General features: G+C 47.9%; 1 protein-coding gene across 1 annotated transcript in view; it reads left to right on the top strand.

Annotated features, from left to right (window-relative positions):
* Window positions 1-19,254, top strand: part of LOC115082427 (trihelix transcription factor GT-4-like) — a 37,848-nt gene extending 18,594 nt beyond the window's left edge. The window contains exon 2 of the mRNA XM_029586662.1: window positions 19,020-19,254. Within this exon, the coding sequence (XP_029442522.1) occupies window positions 19,020-19,024 (5 nt within the window). The 3' untranslated portion in view covers window positions 19,025-19,254. The remainder of the gene's footprint in view (window positions 1-19,019) is intronic.
* The last annotated feature ends 791 nt before the right edge of the window (window positions 19,255-20,045 follow it).

Genomic DNA, 20,045 nt, shown 5'->3' with positions numbered 1-20,045 from the left:
GGGGGGGGGGGGGGAGAAAACATGAGAGAGGCAGAAAGAGGCTTTCTCACCTATGTCTCATCCCGTGGGGGGGAAGAACATGAGAGAGGCGGGAAGAAGCCAGGAAGGAGCTCTCTCACCTCTACTTGTTAACTTCCTGGAGTGCCCCTAGTCCTTGTATTACCTGAAAAATTATATAACTGATTCACATTTACCCATTCTACACCTTTCATGATTTTAAAGACCTCTGTCATATTCCCCCCTCATCCATCTGTTCTCCAAGCTGAACATCCCTAACCTCTTTAGCCTTTCCTCATAGGGGAGCTGTTCCATCCCCTTTATCATTTGGTTGCCCTTCTCTGTACCTTCTCTATTGCAACTATATCTTTTTTGAGATGCAGCAACACAGTATTCAAGGTGTGGTCTCACCATGGAGCGATAGAGGTATTGTATCATTCTCTGTTTTATTTATTCACCATTCCCTTCCTAATAATTCCTAACATTCTGTTTGCTTTTTTGGCTGCCGCAGCACACTGACCCAACAATTTCAATGTATTATCCACTATGATGCCTAGTTCCTGTACATACCCAGATCAGTTCAGACCAGTGGGGTTATGCACTCCCACCAGCAGATGGAGTCAGAGAACAAAGCTTCGAGGCACTGGTATCCCAAGTGTGCCACCTGCAGCTCATCAGTATTTCTCTGACTCCAGCAAATGGTGGTCGTGTATACCTGCAGCTCTGTGTGAGATGGATTTTTCTTGCACCCTGAGGTGCTAGGTTCAGTGTCTGGACCAACCCTCAGGTTGAGCCGTGCGGTGCTAGCCCGTGTGGTTCCGGGTCCCCTGATAGCCAGGGGACTGGCTCCCTCAGCGACCCGAAAGCTCCCCCTCAGTGTCTGCGGTACAGGGAAGTAGCCCCTTTGGAGATTTTTTTCTGTTATTCTTAGCTTAGGCTTTATTTTTTTCTGTTACTAGAAGTTAATGTTTTTGTATAAAAAGAAAAACAAAACAGCTCCAAGTTCCCTGTTCACCGCAGCTCCCAGGGTAAATCAGTCTGCCTGGTTTCAGGTAGACCCCTGAAGAGGATGGGAGAGTGTTTCAGCCCTGGTAAGAACCTCCGAGGACGTTTTTAGGATCGCTGCCTCATTTTTACCGCCAGCTCCGGAGCTATTTTTACCGCCATGACCATTTTGTTTTTTTCTTTTTCAACCTCCCACTCGGCTCCCCAGCATTCCTGGGGCAGATTTTCACAGCGTTTTTGGTGGGGGTCACCAGGGCTGGGTGGCAGCACCTGTTTTCTTCCTTTTTGCAGGAGGAACATGGCAGAAACTCCTCTGGTGGAGCCCTGTAAGGCTTGCAGGGTATGGTCAGCTTATTTAGACCCCTGTCACTGTGCACGGACTTTGCACTGGGTGGGGAAGGGGCCTGATGAGAGGACCAAACCTAAAAGGTCTGCACGCAGGTCTGGCTCGGCAGCTGGGTCTAATGGAAGGAGCCCAACCCCCACTGCGCACCCTGTGGAAAAGGTCTCCCAGGATGACCCTCCCCCGCTGTCCCTCACTGTGCGGACTCCGAGACCGGAGTAATCGAGAGACACGGACACTGATTCTAGCAATGACAAGACGGGACCGGGAGGATTTTCACCGGAATTTGTGCTCATGCATGAAGCATTTCTGGCTCAGAAGCTCGCAAAGCGCAGAGCCTAGGATGGGAGCGTGGGAGTTCCTAAGCATCCCCATCTGCGAACTGACAGTTGTCCGTCCTGGGAAACTTTGGCTTGGGAGGATCTATCGGGTGCAGTCGACTAGCAGGGGAACGACTCCACTCCGCCCCCGTGGGACACCGCTGCAGATCAGGGTGAGGTCCCTCCAGACGTAGATACGGGGGACGCTGATCAAGATCTGGTAGAACCTAGTGCGGAGGGGGAAGACCCCCGCGTAGTCCAGCTGTTTAAGAGGGAGGAATTGCGCCCCCTTATTCCCCAGGTGCTTGAGGAACTGGGGGTGAGACCCTTGCTTGAAGATTCAGACAACGAAGGAGTGAACCCAGTTCTGGACGGTCTCCGGGGTCCATCTAGTGCTTTTCCCATCCTGAAGAAGATTCAAAAGCTCATCAGCCGGGAGTGGGAATCCCTGAAGGCAGGGCTTAAGGTCAGCCGGGCGATGCAAAAACTCTACCCGCTAATGGAGGAACATTTAGAATGCCTCAGGGTACCTAAGGTGGATGCGGCTGTATCCAGCGGTGACCAAGAAGACAACCATTCCAGTGGCGGGAGCGGCTGCTCTCAGAGATGTGCAGGACCGCAAGCTGGAGCTGTATTTGAAGCGGGTGTTCGAGGTCTCCTCCTTAGGACTTCGAGCGGCGGTGTGTGCCAGCATGATGCAAAGAGCGTGTTTATTATGGATTCAAAAACCGCAGGACCCATCATCTTCTGGGACTTTGTCAGCTTCTCAAGCGGCTCGTCTGGAGGCGGCAGTAGCATATGTGGCGGATACCTTATATGACTTGGTGCGTTCGGTGGCCCAGACTATGGTCTCCTCGGTGGCGACTCGGCGGCTCCTATGGCTCTGCACTTGGGCAGCGGATGCTTCCTCCAAGTTGCAATTGTGCAGTCTGCCTTTTTGAGGGAAATTGCTGTTTGGAGAGGATTTGGATCAGCTGATGAAATCTCTGGGGGATTCCAAGGGCAATAAACTGCCGAAAGATAGAAAGCCCTACAGGAAATCATTTGGTCCTCGATCCCATATTCGGGATTTCCGAAAAGCAGGTCAGGGAGGAGTGTTCCACCCTCTGATTCCAGACAGTCCTTTCGCGGCTCCAGTCGTCCTGCCAGAGGTGGTTTCAGTCAGGGAACCGGAACTGGGAAGCCTGCCCAATGAAATCAGGTCCACCCGATGGGATGATCGGGGGCAGGTTGTCCCAATTTTACGAGGAGTGGGCCAGGACCACCTCCGATCGCTGGATGTTGGAGGTGGTAAAAAAAAGGTTACTTTTCTCGGCCTCTCATGCCGGCCTTTGTGGAATCGCGATGCATTTCCCGCAACAAGTGAGCCATGGTAGAAGACACTCTACAAAGATTTCTGGCCCTGAAGGCGATCGTCCCCGTGCCGTCCAAGGAATGGGGAAGGGGACGGTACTCTATTTATTTCGTGGTTCCCAAAAAGGAGGGCACTTTCCTACCCATCCTGGACCTACGGAAGGTGAATCGCTGCTTGAAGGTGCCCTGTCTTTGAATGGAAACATTTTGAACAGTCATCGCAGCGGTTCAAAAGGGAGAATTCCTCGCCTCCTTGGATCTCACTGAGGCTTATCTACACATCCCGATTCGCAGAGCTCACCAGAGATTCCTATGATTCAAGATCCTGGGTCAGCCTTTTCAGTTCCAGATGCTGCCGTTTGGACTGGCGACAGCCCTGCACACCTTTACCAAGGTGATGGTTATGGTGGCGGTGACCCTCCGGAAGGAAGGGATAATGGTCCATCCTTACCTCGATGCCAAGCCAAGTTGGAAGAGGAAGGTGAGCGGACGGTTCTTCGTGTGATCCATTGTCTCCAGTCCCTAGGCTGGGTAATCAATGAAGTGAAAAGTCATCTGACTCCATCACAGCATCTGGAGTATTTGGGAGCTCATTTTGATACCCTCCAGGGCAAGGTGTTTCTCACGAACGACAGGATGTACAAATTGCAGCAAGGAGAGGGTTTGGTCAGAGCAGAGATGTAGGTGAAAAGAGCTTTGGAGTCGAAGATGAAATGGTGAATTTTTATGGCGAAGAAGTCTTTCTTTGTTTTGAAGATGGTGTTCCTGTAGTTGTTGAGGGTGGATTTGTAGCTTGCTAGGGTTGTGGGAGAAGGATTTCTGCGCCAAATATGTTCTTTGTTTCTGAGGTCAAGCTTGATGGCCTTCAGTTCAGGTGTGAACCAAGGTTTTCTGTTGTCCTGGGCCTTGTGGAGAACCTTGGTGGTAAGTGGGCAGGTTTGGTCTGCGACTTTGTTGGTGATGGAGTGCCATGAGGTGATGGCTGTGTTACCATCTGAGAGATCGAGCTGTGGGAGCTCCTTGGCAAACTGTTTAATTAGAACGTCTGACGAGCAGGGTTTCCGGAAGTGAACCGTGGTTTTTGGGAAGGAAGGGGGAAGAGTGTCTGCTACTTGAGGACCGTGGTGATGATTTGGTGGTCCGACCACGGTACCAGTGTGCAGGTTGGAGAGGATGAGGGAGAGATGCCTTCGTTCACGAATATCAGGTCCAAGGTATGGCCAGCCTTGTGAGTTGGGTTGTTAATGATCTGTTTGAAGCCCATGTGTCGAAGTGAGGATAGGAGAGTCTCGCAGTTAGTGGAGCGTGTGGCCGAGTCTACATGTAAGTTGAAATCTCCCATAATTAATGCGGGGGAGTCATAGTTGATGTGTTTGGCTATGTATTCTATGAGGGGTGATGGGTCGGTTTCGAGATTTCCAGGAGGGGCGTAGATAAGGCATATTTGGAGCTGTTTGGATTTGAAATACGCACATTCTAGGTTAGAAATTTGATTAGATTGTTGAAGGGTGATCTTAAGGCCTTTCTTAGTTGCAATTGCAAGAAGAAGTCCTCCACCTCTTTTTTTAGGTCTGGGGATTGAGAATATATCATAGATTTGAGTGGGAAGTTGATTTAAAAGAAACGAATCCGTGGGTTTTAACCAGGTTTCTGTGATGGCACAGATGTCTGGAGTGGCCTCTGAGAGAAAATCATTAAGAATGTGGGATTTTTTTGAGAGGGATTGTGCATTGAAAAGGGTCAAGGTGAAGAGAGAGAGGCCTAGCAGTTGTGTGAATGGTGAAAGAATGATAGGATGGTGTGAACCGGAGGAGGTTTCCCTTTAATTCTGAGGTGATTGTTGATGACGGGGATGGTAAAGGAGTGCATTTTGGAGTGGGGCAGAGAGCTGGGAGTAAATAGGTCTGGCAAACAGGTTTCTGGAGAAGTCCTGGCTGGATTTAAAACCCCTCTTGTACGGCTGTTGATTGGATGGTGGAGGGATCCGCCTCGATTGGAGGGAGACCGAAGGGCCGGCTCGAAGGGCCTGTGGAGCATCTCGGAGAGATTGGAAGAAACAACGTTACGGTCTCGTGGTCAGTGGCAGCTCTGCTGTGGGAAGGCGTGCAGGTAAGGAGGCCTTACCCCATCGGGACTGGGGCGCCGACTGCGTAGCTAACCCTGCTCCTATCGGAGGTGAAGAGAGGGAGAGAAGCCGGTAAGAAGCTGGGTTTAAGGCTCCTCTTGTGTTACTGTTAATTGGTAGGTGGAGGGAGCTGCGAGTGGCTGGAGCCCAGATGGGATGCTGGAGAGTATTCGACGAATGCTGGAGTGGATTGGACGAATATGGAATGGATTGGACGAATGCTGGAGTGGCTGGAAGAATGCTGGAGTGGATTGGACAAATGCTGGAGTGGATTGGACAAATGCTGGAGTGGATTGGACGAATGCTGGAGTGGCTGGAAGAGTGCTGGAGTGGAATTAGATGAATGCTGGAGTGGATTGGACGAATGCTGGAGTGGCTGGAAGAGTGCTGGAGTGGATTGGACGAATGCTGGAGTAGCTGGACAAATGCTGGAGTAGCTGGAAGAGTGCTGGAGTGGATTGGATGAATGCTGGAGTAGCTGGAAGAGTGCTGGAATGGATTGGACGAATGCTGGAGTGCCTGGACAAATGCTGGAGTGGCTGGAACATAAGAACATAAGAAAATGCCATACTGGGTCAGACCAAGGGTCCATCAAGCCCAGCATCCTGTTTCCAACAGTGGCCAATCCAGGCCATAAGAACCTGGCAAGTACCCAAAAACTAAGTCTAGAGTGCTGGAGTGGATTGGACGAGTGCTGGAGTAGCTGGAAGAGTGCTGGAGTGGATTGGACGAATGCTGGAGTGCCTGGACAAATGCTGGAGTGGCTGGAAGAGTGCTGGAATGGATTGGACGAGTGCTGGAGTAGCTGGAAGAGTGCTGGAGTGGATTGGACAAATGCTGGCGTGGCTGGACGAATGTTGGAGTGGCTGGATGGGAGCTGGAATGGATTAGACGAATGCTTGAGGAGAACTGTTGTGAGAGCGCTTGGGTTGGGAGAGAGTGGAATCTAGGAGGTGTTCGCGTGGGTGCCTTATCCTTCTATGATCTGGTGCGCACGAAAGGGCGCACAAAGGGGCAGGCCCCTTTGTCGCGCTCCTTAGGCGCGCGACGCCTGTAGCCTTCTCAGCCCTTTAAAGGGCTTTGGGGAGCCGGGAATGACGTCGGGGTTTCCGGGGCGGGCTTACCAAATGAGCGGCGTCACTCTTCTTTTTTTCTTTGACGAGGTATCCCAGATCGAAGTGGAATCCATGATAAAAATTCTGAATCCCGCCCCACATAAAATTGACACCATCCCAACCATGGATATAAAAAAACTAGCTGATATAACTTTCAACACAATAGCCAAAATCACTTAGCGAAGGAGTAATGCCAGACTCACTTAAAAGCGCAATAATAAAACCAATACTGAAAAAGAAAAACAGTGACCCAAATATCCTAAGTAATTATAGACCTGTTTCAAACTTACCTATGCTTGCTAAATTAATAGAAAAACTGGTCAAAAGCAACTAGCAGAACATCTTGACAACAATAACATACTCTACCCCTCGCAACATGGCTTCAGAAAACACTATAGTACCGAAACATTACTAATCTCCCTAACAGATAATGTACTACGTGGATTTGACAGCGGAAAACACTACATCATGATATTACTAGATCTGTCAGCAGCATTTGACACAGTAAACCATGAAATACTACTAAAAGGGTTAGAAGAAATAGGATTACTAAACAAAATAATTGAATGGTTCAAATCCTACCTGAATAACAGATCCGTTCAGGTACAGATAAAAAACACAATATCAGAGAAAATCAAACTAAAGACAGGGGTCCCCCAGGGTTCAGCACTATCAGCAACTCTATTTAACATTTACATGCTGCCCCTCTGCCACCTACTGGCGGGACTAGGTATCATACAATACATATATACTGATGACATTCAGCTAATTCTACTGGTAGAAGAAACAATTGAAAAGACATTAAACTTGGCAATGCTGTATCTAGATATAATAAGACAACTACTAAACCAAATGGAACTAGTAATCAATATTGAAAAAACTGAATTTATACACCTTGAACGAAAAAACATTGAAATAATTCAGAATCCCAAACTTAAAAATGACAAGACAGTGGAATTAAATGATAAAGCTCGTAACCTAGGAGTAATAATCGACACGGAACTCAGCCTTAAGCAACACATATCACTAAACGTTAGAGAGGGCTATGCCAAATTAATGGCCCTTAGGAGACTAAAACCCTTATTAACTCAAGCACACTTTCGAACAGTTCTGCAAGCACTAATATTTGCTAACACAGACTATTGTAACACACTTTTCCTAGGATTACCATATACAACACTCAGTCCATTACAAATACTTCAGAACTCGGCTGCCAGAATACTTACTGGTAAAAGCAGAAGGGATCATATCACGCAAACACTTGCCGAATTACACTGGCTGCCAATAGAACAAAGAGTGCAATTTAAAATGCTATGCACAATTCATAAACTAATCAATGAAGAAAATGTTGATTGGCTAAACACTGCACTGCGATTGCATGTCCCTCAGAGAAATCTCAGATCAGCCAATAAAGCTCTACTAACCATACCCTCGGTCAAATCAGCAAAACTGACCCAAGTTAGAGAGAGAGCACTATCCTTAGCGGGTCCAATATTATGGAATACTATGTCACTTGAAATAAGATTGACGAAGATTTAAAACTCTTCAAAAAAAGTTTGAAAACGTGGCTCTTCAATAAAGCTTTTCACAATGAGATCAATGAGTAAAACACCTACTCACAGCTGAAAGTCACTGAAAAGCGTAATTGCTTTCTTTACTATTTTTATCATAATTAAATATTAATTTAAGAGACAGTACAAATCGTATATGATTATCCAATGAATCATATAAATGGAAGTTCCAATCCACTTTTCATATAGAATAGATTTTTGAAAAATGTAACTGAAAAATTGATTGGCACACCCTAGATAAATGTACAAACCAAACTTTTATACGTGCCTAATTGTAAACCGTTGTGATGGTGTATTACTAAACGACGGTATAGAAAAGTTTTTAAATAAAATAAATAAATAAATCTATCATATATCCATCGCCAGCCCCTCTCTAAGGAACATTTTACCCCACAATCTAAGAATTCAATTTGACACCAAAACCTTCAAAAAAGAGTTAAAAACCTGGCTATTTGACACACTTAATCATCAACGCCAACAGACTCCCAACCAGACAACACCAAGAAAACAGAGATACCACCCGGTCTACCCATGAAATCTCAACACAACCACGAAACCTATAATAGTCATTCAAGAACATTTTCCTATATATAATAACTAACCCTACTATTACTTCCACCAATGTTACCTTACTTTTTAACTATGATACTCTCTGTTAAAACCCTAATGTTACTTTGTCCTCATATATTTTTCCTGTAAACCGTTGTGATGGCAAAACAGGAAGTGGGCGGAGTCTCGAATGGCGGGAACGGGCCTACTAAGGCGTCTATCTTGCGTGCGCGCGCGCCTAGGAGCAGGGCATCCACCGAAGGTCTTCCACCAGCATTGCCCCCGCGGGGATGCCGCCATACAGGCCGCGAATTCCGCCAACAGAAGCGGGAGCGGGTCCAGGAACACGGAGGTAAATGCCTGTTCGTGGCACTCGCGACCGGGACCGTAACAGTACCTCCCTCTTACGCCCCCTCTTAGCAAGCCCGGGTTTACCTGGGTGGTCCTGGTGGAACTGCCGTAGTAAATCCTTGTCAAGGATGTTGCGAGCAGGTTCCCACGAGTTGTCCTCGGGACCACAACCTTCCCAGGCAAGCAGGTGCTCCCAGCGTCGTTGATGGAAGCGCACATCAAGGATCTCCCGAACTTGGTAAGTGGTGTCATCTGGTACTGAAGGATCCAGAGAGTCAGGAGCCCGGGGATGATATCTGGAAAGACCAAGAGGCTTCAACAATGACACTTGGAAGACATTATGTATGTGCATGGAGGAAGGTAGGCGTAATCGGTACGAGACTGTTCCCACTCGCTCGGCGACTCAAAATGGTCCACAAAATCTCGGGGCTAGTCTTCGAGACGGGATCCGTAGCTGTAGATTCTTAATACTAAGCCAGACGCGATCTCCTGGGAGGAAGATAGGCACTGGCTGGTGATGCTTAATGCCCATTTCTTGGCGGTCCTGTTGGCTTTATGCAACTTCCCCTGGATAGAAGTCCATAAAGAAAGTAACTGACGAGCTGAAAGCTGCACTGCCGGGAGTGCACTGGGATTTAGCGAAGGCAGAGGCGGACGAAGTTGTTTCCCATACACAACGAGGAAGGGTGAACTTCCAGTAGCGGCATGTGTATGATTATTATATGAAAATTCTGCCCACGGGAGTAACTTGGCCCAATTGTCTTGTCGTTCATTAACGAATGAGCAAAGGAAAGTCTTTAATGTCCAGTTGGTACGTTCCGTCTGCCCATTACTCTGGGGGTGGAACGCAGACAAGAGACTGAGTTGCACGTTGAAACGTTTACATAGTGCCTTCCAATATCGAGCGGTGAACTGTGGGCCTCGATCTGACACTATGTCCTGTGGAAGGCCATGGAGTCTAAAAATAAGCTGAGCAAAAAGGTTGGCCAAGTCAGGCGCTGAGGGTAACTTTGGCAGAGGGACAAAGTGCGCCATTTTGGAGAACCGATCTACGGTCACCCAAATGACCGAGTTTCCTTCTGACGCTGGGAGGTCCACCACAAAGTCAGTGGAAATATGCGTCCAGGGCTCCACCGGAATGGGCAAAGGTTGTAATAGGCCCCTAGGCTTCCCGGTGAGTGGCTTCTGTAAGGCGCAGGTAGGGCAGGAGCCCACAAAAGCTTGAATGTCCTGTCTCACGGTCGGCCACCAGTAATACCGGTTCAGCAGGTCTAAGGTTCCTTTACGGCCGGTATGACCCCCGGTGAGGGAATCATGGGCCCAGGCAAGGACTGCTCTACGAGAGCGGCGTGGGATGACGGTTTTCCCTTGGGAGGACACAGAAGTCGCTGAGAGGCTCACCTTCGTGGGATCCAGGATATATTGTGGAGTCTCTGGAGTCTCCTTGACTTCGGTGGAACGTGAGAGAGCGTCAGCTCGGATGTTCTTAGAGGCTGGGCGATAACGCAGGGTAAAGTTAAACCGGTCAAAGAACAGAGACCACTGGGCCTGCCTCAGGTTCAGGCGTTGGGCTTGGCTTAGGAATGCCAAGTTCTTGTGGTCGGTGTATACTGTAACTGGGTGGTTGGCCCCCTCCAACCACTGTCTCCATTCCTCCAAGGCGAATTTCATGGCCAGCAACTCTATTGCCAATACAGTAGTTGCTTTCCGCAGATGAGAATTTTTTTGAAAAATATGAGCACGGTAGCAGTTGTCCAGTATCGGAGTGCTGACTAAGTACGGCCCCAACCGCCACATTGGAAGCATAGACTTCCACCACGAATGGCCGGCTAGGGTCAGGATGACGAAGGCAGGTATCTTGCAAAAAGGATTCCTTGAGATCCTCAAAGGCTTGGCAGGCGGAATCAGGCCAATCCACCGCATTGGCTCCCTTCCGGGTAAGTGCAGTTAAAGGAGCCACGATGCGAGAGTAATTGGGGATGAAATGTCTGTAAAAATTTGCGAAGCCGAGGAAGCGTTGCAACGCTTTAAGACCCCTCGGCCGAGGCCAGTTCTTGATTGCAGCCACTTTCTCGGGATCCATTTGAAAGCCGGCTGCGGAGACAATGTAGCCCAGAAATGGCAGGGAAGTTTTCTCGAAGCTACATTTCTCAAGTTTCGCGTACAGACTATGCTCTCTGAGTATTTGGAGCACTTGACGGACATGCTGACGGTGTGTAGGCAAATCTCGGGAGTAGATTAGAACATCATCAAGGTAGACAATTATGCAGGTGTTCAGTAGGTCCCGTAGCACCTCGTTCATCAGGTGTTGGAACACCGCCGGGGCATTACATAAGCCGGAGGGCATTACAAGGTATTCCTAATGCTCGTCTCTGGTATTAAAAGCGGCTTTCCACTCGTCTCCGGGATGAATTCTGACCAAGTTGTAAGCACCCAATAAGTCCAACTTTGTAAAAATCTTCGCTCCCTGGAACCTATCAAGGAGTTCCAGGATTAGCGGGAGTGGGTAGCGATCCTGCTTTGTAATGGAATTAAGTCCTCGATAGTCAATACACGGTCTCAGCGAGCCGTCCTTCTTACTGACAAAGAAGAAGCCTGCCCCTGCAGGCGACTTGGACGGGCGGATAAACCCCTTGGCCAGGTTTTCAGATATGTATTCGGACATGGCCCGGGTTTCAGGTAGTGACAGAGGATATACCCTACCTCGAGGGGGCATAGTTCCGGGTAACAGGTCTATGGCGCAGTCATATGGACGGTGTTGCGGAAGGATCTCCGCCTTGGTCTTGGAGAAGGCATCAGTGAAGTCCTCATAGGGTGCCGGAGGACTAAGGGCGGAGTGTAATAACGGAAGTCATGGAGACTTAGGCACCTTCTTACAATTAGCAAGACAGAACGGGCTCCACTTGACAATCTGTAGAGTATCCCACTGAATCATGGGCGAGTGCTTCTGTAGCCACGGCAACCCTAGCACCATGGGGTGGATGGCCTTCTCCAACACTAGGAAGGCTATCTCCTCCGAATGGATCGCCCCGGTGTGGACAGTGATGGGTGCCGTGGACATCATGATAGGTCCTGGAAGGAGCGTCCCCTGGATGGAGGTAATTTGTAACGGGACCTCCCGTCTCTGCGTGGGAATCCGCAACTGGGAGACTAAGTCCTGCAGGATGAAATTACCCCCTGCTCCCGAATCCAGGAATGTGAGCGTCTCAAGAGACCCTCCGGGGTATTCCAGTATAATAGGCACAGTACATTGAGGAGCTGTGGCACAACCTAGGAGGAGCTCCTCCCGACCTCCTAGGCTTTGGCGTGCCAAGTAATGGCCCTTCTGGCCACAATACAAGCACAGTCTCATTGAACGATGATGTTGTCTCTCTTCAGCAGAGAGCGGGGCACGTCCCAGCTGCATAGGTTCACAGGTGGGAACGTCTGGACGAGAAGTCTAAGGTGAAGACACTGGTCTCGTAGAAACAGAGGCTGGACTGCGTCGGGTCGGGTGCAACTCCTTGGCCCTTTGTTGTAAGCGGCGATCAATGCGGGCAGCCATCTCTATCAAAGCGTTGAGGTCCTCCGGAAGACCACGAGCAGCAATCTCATCTTTGATACGTCCGGATAGTCCTTCCAGAAAGATGGCTTTGAGGCTACCATCTTGCCAACCCACTTCTTGGGCTAGAGTCCGGAACTCCATAACGTAGTCTGCCAAAGAGCGAGCCCCCTGATGGAGCTGTAGCAGTTCAGACGTAGCCGTAGCTAATCGGGCCGGCTCATCAAAAGCCTGTTGGATGTTCGAGATGAACTGCTGTAAATCCACTAGTGAGGAATCATTGTGTTCCCAAAGGGGGGAGGCCCACACCAAGGCCTTCCCATTAAGCAGGGACAGGATGTAGGCTACCTTCACCATGTCGGTGGGAAACTGCCGGGGCAGCAGGGAGAACCGTATGAAACATTGGTTCAGGAAGCCACGGCAGGTCCTTGCACCTCCAGCATAGCGAGAGGGTGCAGGTAGCTGAGTCACGGAAGAGGCTTGGCCCTCGGGTGCTGGTCCTGTGGCGGGCAAAGGGTGCGTGATTCTGGCATCCAAGCGGGGCAGTTAGTTCCCCCCACAGAACCAGTGAGGACATCGAGGTTCTGCTGTTGATACTGCAACTGCTGGGCCAAACCTGGAAGATCCAGGGGGCTTGGCACATCCGCCGAGTCCATGGCCTTGCAATCTGTTATGGATTCTCGGTTTAGTGGACCCTTGGGCCGACCTGCGAGAGACTGGGGAAAGATGGACTATAGTCTCTGGATACAAGCAGGCCAGGCGGCGGATGTCAGGCAGGATGCAGACGATGCTCTTCACCCTGGAAGCCGGTGCTCCCCCGGGAGAAGCCCGTAGGAGCCCAGCCTCTGGGACTTAGGTGATCAGTGGTGAGGCTTCACCCTGGAAGCCGGAGCTCCCCCAGGAGGAGCCCGAAGGAGCCCGGGCGCTTCGGTGGAGATTCCCCCTTCCTCTTTTATTTTTTGTTTTCTTTTGCCTCCTCTGTGCGGCTCGCTGCTATCTCTGGCGAGCGGGCTCTTGCCCCGATTGGGCCTCGTGAGCCCCAGCAGAGGAGGTTCTGTGGCGCGGCTGAAGCCGGGAGCAGGAAGGCACGAAAAGGGTGGGTAGGTTGGCTATGGGACGGAAATTAGCCGGGTCAGAAGTTGATAAATTGAGTTTTTTTAGGAGAGGTTTCAGGATGGCCTGCTTTAGAGAATCGGAAACTAGTCCTTGGGTTAACGAACAGTTGATGATTTTAGCGATGGGTATCGCAATGGTCTTTGGGATTGAGATGAGGAGGTTTGATGGGATAGTGTCTAGTGGATGGGATGAGGGTTTAAGTTTCTTTAGGATATTTTCAACTTCGAGTGATGAGGTGGTCTCGAAGGATTCTAACCCTGCGACCTGTTGAGATAATGGGACCATCGAGAGTGGGATGGGGGGGTTGGGGGTGGCAAACGGCCTGGTAAGGTTGATAATTTTGTTCTCAAAGAAGGTGGCCAGTTCTGTAGCTTTAATGAGAGCTTGGTCGTCCGGAATGGATGTATGATGGTGAGGGACTTGTAAAGGATTCTGAAATTGATGGGAAGCCAATGTAGATTCTTGAGAATGGGTGTGATATGTTCTCTTCGACTAGAGTTGGTTAGTATCCTTGCGGCGGCATTCTGTAGCATCTGCAAAGGTTTCGTGGAGGTTGCAGGGAGGCCAAGGAGTAGAGATTTACAGTAGTCTATTTTTGAATATAGTGTGGCTTGGAGAACTGTGCGGAAATCGTGAATGTGCAGGAGTGGTCTGAGCCTTTTCAGAATGTGAAGCTTATAGAAGGATTCTTTTGTTGTATTGTTGATGAAATTTTTAAAGTTGTCGGTTGTCCAGTATAGCTCCAAGATCTCTCACGTGTTGTTGTGGCTGTAGTGAGGTTGTTGATGGGGGGGGGGATGGTTAATGTCATTGGTAGAGATGAGGAGGAGTTCCGTTTTTGAAGTGTTGAGGACTAAGATGCTAGAGAGGAGAAGGTTGATTGATTGTAGACAGCTGTTCCAAAAATTGAGGGTTTTGGAGATAGAATCTGTTATGGGGATCAGTATCTGTACATCGTCGGCATAAATGTAATGTGTTGATTTTAGATTTGCAAGGAGCTGGCAGAGGGAAAAAAAGATATGTTAAAGAGAGTGGGAGAGAGTGATGAACCTTGAGGAACTCCATGTGAGGAGCTTATGGGGTGGGATTATTTGTTGTTTGTTCTGACCTTGTAGTTTCTATTGCTGAGGAAGGACTTGAACCAGCTGAGGGCCGAGCCTGAGATGCCAATGTCAACAAGGTGGTGAATGAGAATGGAGTGATTTACAGTGTCAAACGCCGCTGAAATGTCCAGTAGAGCCAATAGGTAAGATTGTCCTTTGCTAGACCCATGAGGATATTATCGGTGAGTGAGATTAAGAGGGATTCTGTGTTTAAGGATTTACGGAATCCGAACTGAGCAGGGTAAAGAATCTTGTGATTGTCAAGATAGAGAGTTGAGTGACCAGTTTCTCCATAAGTTTGGCGATGAAAGGAAGGTTGGCGATGGGATGGAAGTTGGCAGGGTCTACTGGATCCAGGTTGGGTTTCTTTAGAAGAGGTTTAATGGTGGCGAGTTTCAGCGGGTCAGGTACTGATCCTTGGGCTAGGGAACAGTTTATAATTTCTGCTAGTGGTTTGGAAATGGTGTTTGGAAGGGAGAGTAGAAGTTTTGTAGGAATGTGGTCTGAAGGATGAGAGGAGGGCTTCAAGTTCTTGAGGATAGATTCAGTTTCTAGAGAAGAAGTGAATTCAAAGGAATCGAGGTTTGTTTTTTGGCTGTTGTGGGAGGTGTAGAGGGGGGCGGGCTGGGTATTTGAGAGGATGAGTGGGGCTAGGAGGTTGGAGATTTTTCTCTCGAAGAACGTTGCTAGTTCGTTAGACTTGGATTGGGCTTTGTCATCTGGGATGGAGGGAGGGGAGGGTTTAGTAAGTGCTGACACGTATGAGAACAGAGCCTTTGCGTCGCAGAGGAAGTTGTGGATTTTGCTGGCGCAAAAGTGTGGAGAATAATGTTCCTGTAGGAGTGCATGGTGGCTTTGTAGGCTGACATCGAAGTGGGGTGGGATCCTTGTGCCATCTCTGTTCTTTGTGTCTTAGCTCTTGTTTAAGGTTCTTCAGCTCCAGTGAGAACCAGGGTTTTTTGTTTTTAATAGACGGGTTAATTTCTTTAGTGTTCATGGGATATATTTTGTTTGCCACAGAGTTAGTAATGTTGAGCCAAGAAGTCAGGGCAGAGTCTGCGTTGGAAAAGTCGAGGTTTTGTAAGTCCATAGAGAGGTGGGAACTTGGGTCATCCATAGAGCAAGGTTTCCTGAATTGAATGGTTGTTTTTAGGATGGGGGGGGGTGTCGAATTTTTCTTAATCGATAGGTCTGTGGTGATCATCAGATGGTCAGACCACGGGATTGGGGTGCAGGGGGGGGGGAGTTGAGAGAGGTGGTTGAGTTTATGAAGATGAGGTCCAGGGTGTGGCCAGCTTTTTGGGTGGGATGATTTGTTTAAATCCCATGGCTTTGAAGAAGGATATAAGAGCTTCGCAATTGGGAGTCTGTGGGATCATGTCTACATGGATGTTGAAGTCCCCCAGGATGATAGCTGGGGAGTCCGTGTTGATGTATTTGGCGATGAGTTCAATGAGAGGAGAAGGATCTGAGTCTAGGATCCCCGGGGGGAATAGATTAGGCAAATTTGTAATTGGTTAGACTTGAAAAGGCCAATTTCTAGTTTGGAGGCAGTTTTCAAGGTTTGAGGAATTAATTTTAGCTCTTTTTTTGCAGCTAGAAGGATGCCGCCACCTCTTTTTTTTTTTTTGTTTGGGTATTGAGAATATATCGTAGAACTGCATTGGTAGTTGGTTGGTTAGTGCTATGTCTGTGAGTTTCAGTCATATTTCAGTAATGGCACAAATATCCGGTTTCGAGTCCAATAGGTAGTCATTGAGAATGTGGGTTTTTTTTTGTGAGGGATTGTACGTTGAAGAGCGTTAGTGAGATAAGAGAGAGACCAAGGAACTGTGTGAAGGGGGAGGTCATGATGGGTATCAAGGTTCTCCTTTTGATGAAGCTGAGTAGGGGTTGCTAGCTTTCTCGTGTTTTGGTAGAGGTGGGGAATTATAGGGATGGGGTAAGTTAGCATCATTAGTTTGTTTTAGTAGAGGTGTGGCTGTTATGAAGGTAGTAGAGTGGTCAGTGAAAGGCTGGGAGGAAAGGGAGGGAGGGGAAAATGACTGTCACACTCAGTGGCTGCACGAAGGTGCGCACAAAGGGGCTGGCCCCTTTGTCGCGCTCCTTAGGCGCGCGGCGCCAGAGGCATGCTCTGGGTCTTTAAATAGTTGTCGGGTCCCACATTGCCGCCTGGAGCACATTGGTGGGCGGGTCAAAGGCTGCGAGGGAAGGCGGCACTTCCTGGGCTTTCCTCCAGCTAGAGAGGAAGTCCAGAGGCGCAAGAAACTCCACCGGTGGACAGTGGGGAGAAGAGTGTTTGTGCCTGCCGGTGGACGGTCAGGCCGGCGCTGAGAGGGCCCTCCAAGAAGGAAGGCCTAGGTAGGAGTGGGGCCTGCCTGGGAGGCAGGCCAACGGATCAGGAGCTGATTTTCTCGGAGGGTCTAGGAGGAGTTGGCCGCGGCACTGGGCCTACCGTAGGTAGGGACATCAGGGGGTCCTGGGTCCTCTGCGCTGCAGAGAACTCCTGCAGGTAAAAGGAATTCATGCCAGGTTGTTGATATTTCCAGAGATGGTATTGGAGTTTGGGTGTGTGTAGTGGGGTTGATGTTAGAGTTGTTTATTAATTTTCTGATTTTTTCAGTGAAGTATTCTGCAAAGTCATTGCTTTTGCTTGTGTTGGGAGGTGTTCTTGTTTTATTAGGTGATTTGATGAGGTTTTTTTACAATGGTGAAAAGCATTCTAGGGTTCTGTTGGTATTTGATTATTTTGGTCGAGTAGAAGTCTTTCTTTGTATTATGGATACGTTTTTTGTAATTTGCTAAATGGGATCGGTATGCATTGAGTGATGGGGAGATTTTGTTCTTGCGCCAGAATCTTTCTTTTTTCCTGAGTTCTCGTTTAGCTGATCTTATGGTGTCGTCGTACCATTGATTGTTATGTTTACAATTCTTTATTGTTTTTATGATGATTGGGTTTGTTTTGTCCGCAATGGCTTTGGTAATGTTTATCCATGATGTTGTTGCTGTTTCTGTGTTTGTGAAGTCAATGTTCTTGAGTTCTTCTTGGAGATTTTGTTGCAGTGTTTTGCTATCAAAGAGAGGGCGATATGAAATGTTTTTTATGTAGTTTTCTGTTGTGGTGAGTATATTGATATGAGTAAGGGTGGCATGGATGAGGTAGTGGTCTGACCATGGGATTTCGGTGATTTTTATGTGGTGTGAGTTCCAGATGTTGGTGTTGAAAAAAACTAGGTCAAGGGTGTGTCCTGCTTTGTGTGTTGATCCGTTGACTATTTGTTCTACTCCCATTGTTGCAAGAGCATCTGTGATTGTTTTGCATGTGGATGACAGGGGACGTGTGTCCATGTGTAAGTTAAAATCGCCAAGGATAATGATTGGTTTATTGAGGGTTAGGTTGGCAATCATGAATTCTATAAATGGGGAGCAATTTCGTTCTAAGGTTGTAGAAGCACAGTATACTAGACAGATTTGTAACTTTGAAGAGTCAAAGAGGGAGTATATCTTAGCTGTGATAAGTTTCATTTGTAAGCTTTTCTTTATGATTAGCATTAGACTACCACCTTTTTTTTCTTGGTCTGGGGATTGTGAATGATTTGTATGAAGGGTCTTCTATTTGGTTAATTAAGACGTTGTCAGAGTCTTATCCAGGTTTCAGTGATTGCTATGAAATCTGGTTTGTTATCGAAAAGTAAGTCTGAGAGGATAGGCATTTTTTAAACTATGGATTGTGCGTTAATAAGGAAGAATGATAGGAGCATGCATTTGGAGTATGTCTTTAGATTCCTGTATGTTGAGTTTGAGGGATTGTACTTATTTTCTTCTAATTCCTGGTTTTTTCATTCGAATTATTTTTTGGAGGAAGCTTGGTGGTTTCCATTTTGGTTCGCCAGATGGTTGAGATGAGGTGTATTGATAGTAGGATTTTCTAGTTTGTGTAAATACTAAGGTTTGCACTAAGGGGTGCACAAAGGGGAGTGCCCCTTTGTCACGCACCTTCAGCGCGCGACGCCTAGGTATCGCGCTTCCTTTTGAATTGTAGGATTCACTTGTGGGTTGGCGCCTGGGCTGATGACATCGGGGGGGGGGGGGCGGGCCTCCTAATTGGGTCTCTCTTTGGGGCTCCTGCCCTTCTCTTTTCCTTTCTTTTCGCTTCTTTTTTCTTTAGAAGGCACCGGGCGCCTGCCGCTGTGGTCCCTTGCGGTGGGGTCACCGTTGGTCGAGCGACTCCTGATGGTCGTGCCTCACTTGAGGGTCGGCGCCTGGGCTGATGATGTCGGGGGGCGGGCCTCCTGATCGGGTCTCTCTTTGGGGCTCCTGCCCATCTGTTTTCCTTTTTTTTTGGAATGAAGGATCTCATTCCAAAAATCCTGTATTGTACCACATGTCCACCACATATGAAAGTAAGAGGCACTTATTCCGCATCTTTGCCAACAGAAAGGGTTGGAATTGCTACATTTAGTAAAAAATAAGTAATATCTGTAAATTCTATGCAGTAATCTAAACATTAACTCTCTGTTTTTGTTACAGACTGACAATTTAAGGGTATCCATTTCACTCCAATCATCTTCATCTAGCTGGGCCGACAGATCAGTATTCCACTTTTGTATCAATGAAGGATCAGTTTCTTCCTGAATATAGCTATAAATGTTTGATGTAGTTCTGGACATAATACATTGTTGTGTCAAGATCTTTTCTAAACCTGTCCAAGAACTTAAAACAATCCTATCTCCTCTGATTCTGAATAAATGTCTGCACAGTTACAAATAAACAGTGTGTGTGGTTTGGAATATATTTCTCCTACAATTCCGAAAAGGAGCTGAAATTATCACCCTGTCAGATATGATCTAAAAAATTAAGCCCCTTATCAAACCGCTCCTCATATCCAATGATAGAATTGCTGAGGACAATTGTGGGTTGCCCATCAGTGGAGTAATAGGAGACAGCACCTCCAAAGGTCTCTTAAGGAGCTCATTTACCACTCCCCATAACTTGTGTGTGCAAAAACTGAATGATTTCTGGATAGTTGAGACACCACTCTGGAGCCTGGAGATAATCCCAACAGTGCTGGGAGATTAACTCCTGCTACCTGAGCCTGTTGTAAATCAAGGCATGACTCCATAGTTTGAAACAAGCCTCTTAACCCTAGTAGTCGAGCTGAGATATAGTATAAATTTAAATCCAGGACTGCAAGACCTCCACAGGTCTTGGGGAGTTGAAGAGTATTTCATTCCTGTGGGTTTTTTCCTCCAATGGGAGCACGGAGAGGAGAGGATCACCTTGTTGGTGGCTGAAAGGAATCAGTAAGTTTTGCTTGGGAAATTTTCTTTTTTTAAAGTATTGGGGCGAAGTTAACTATTGGGGAATATTATTTAGTGTCAGGTCGATCCAGTAAAGTGTGCTCCGTCGGAGCGCACTGTCACCCTGCTCTGGACGCGTGTTTTCCCTTACCCCTTATTCAGTAAGGGGAGGAAAACACGCGGCACCTAATAGCGCCCTCAACATGCAAATGCATGTTAAGGGCCCTATTAGGTATTCCCGAGCGATCCAGTAAGT

The sequence above is a fragment of the Rhinatrema bivittatum genome, chromosome 1 (assembly GCF_901001135.1).
Source record: "Rhinatrema bivittatum chromosome 1, aRhiBiv1.1, whole genome shotgun sequence".
NCBI lineage: Eukaryota > Metazoa > Chordata > Amphibia > Gymnophiona > Rhinatrematidae > Rhinatrema > Rhinatrema bivittatum.
The sequence above is the reverse complement of the archived record's forward strand: the minus strand, read 5'-3'. Positions and strand labels throughout refer to the sequence as shown.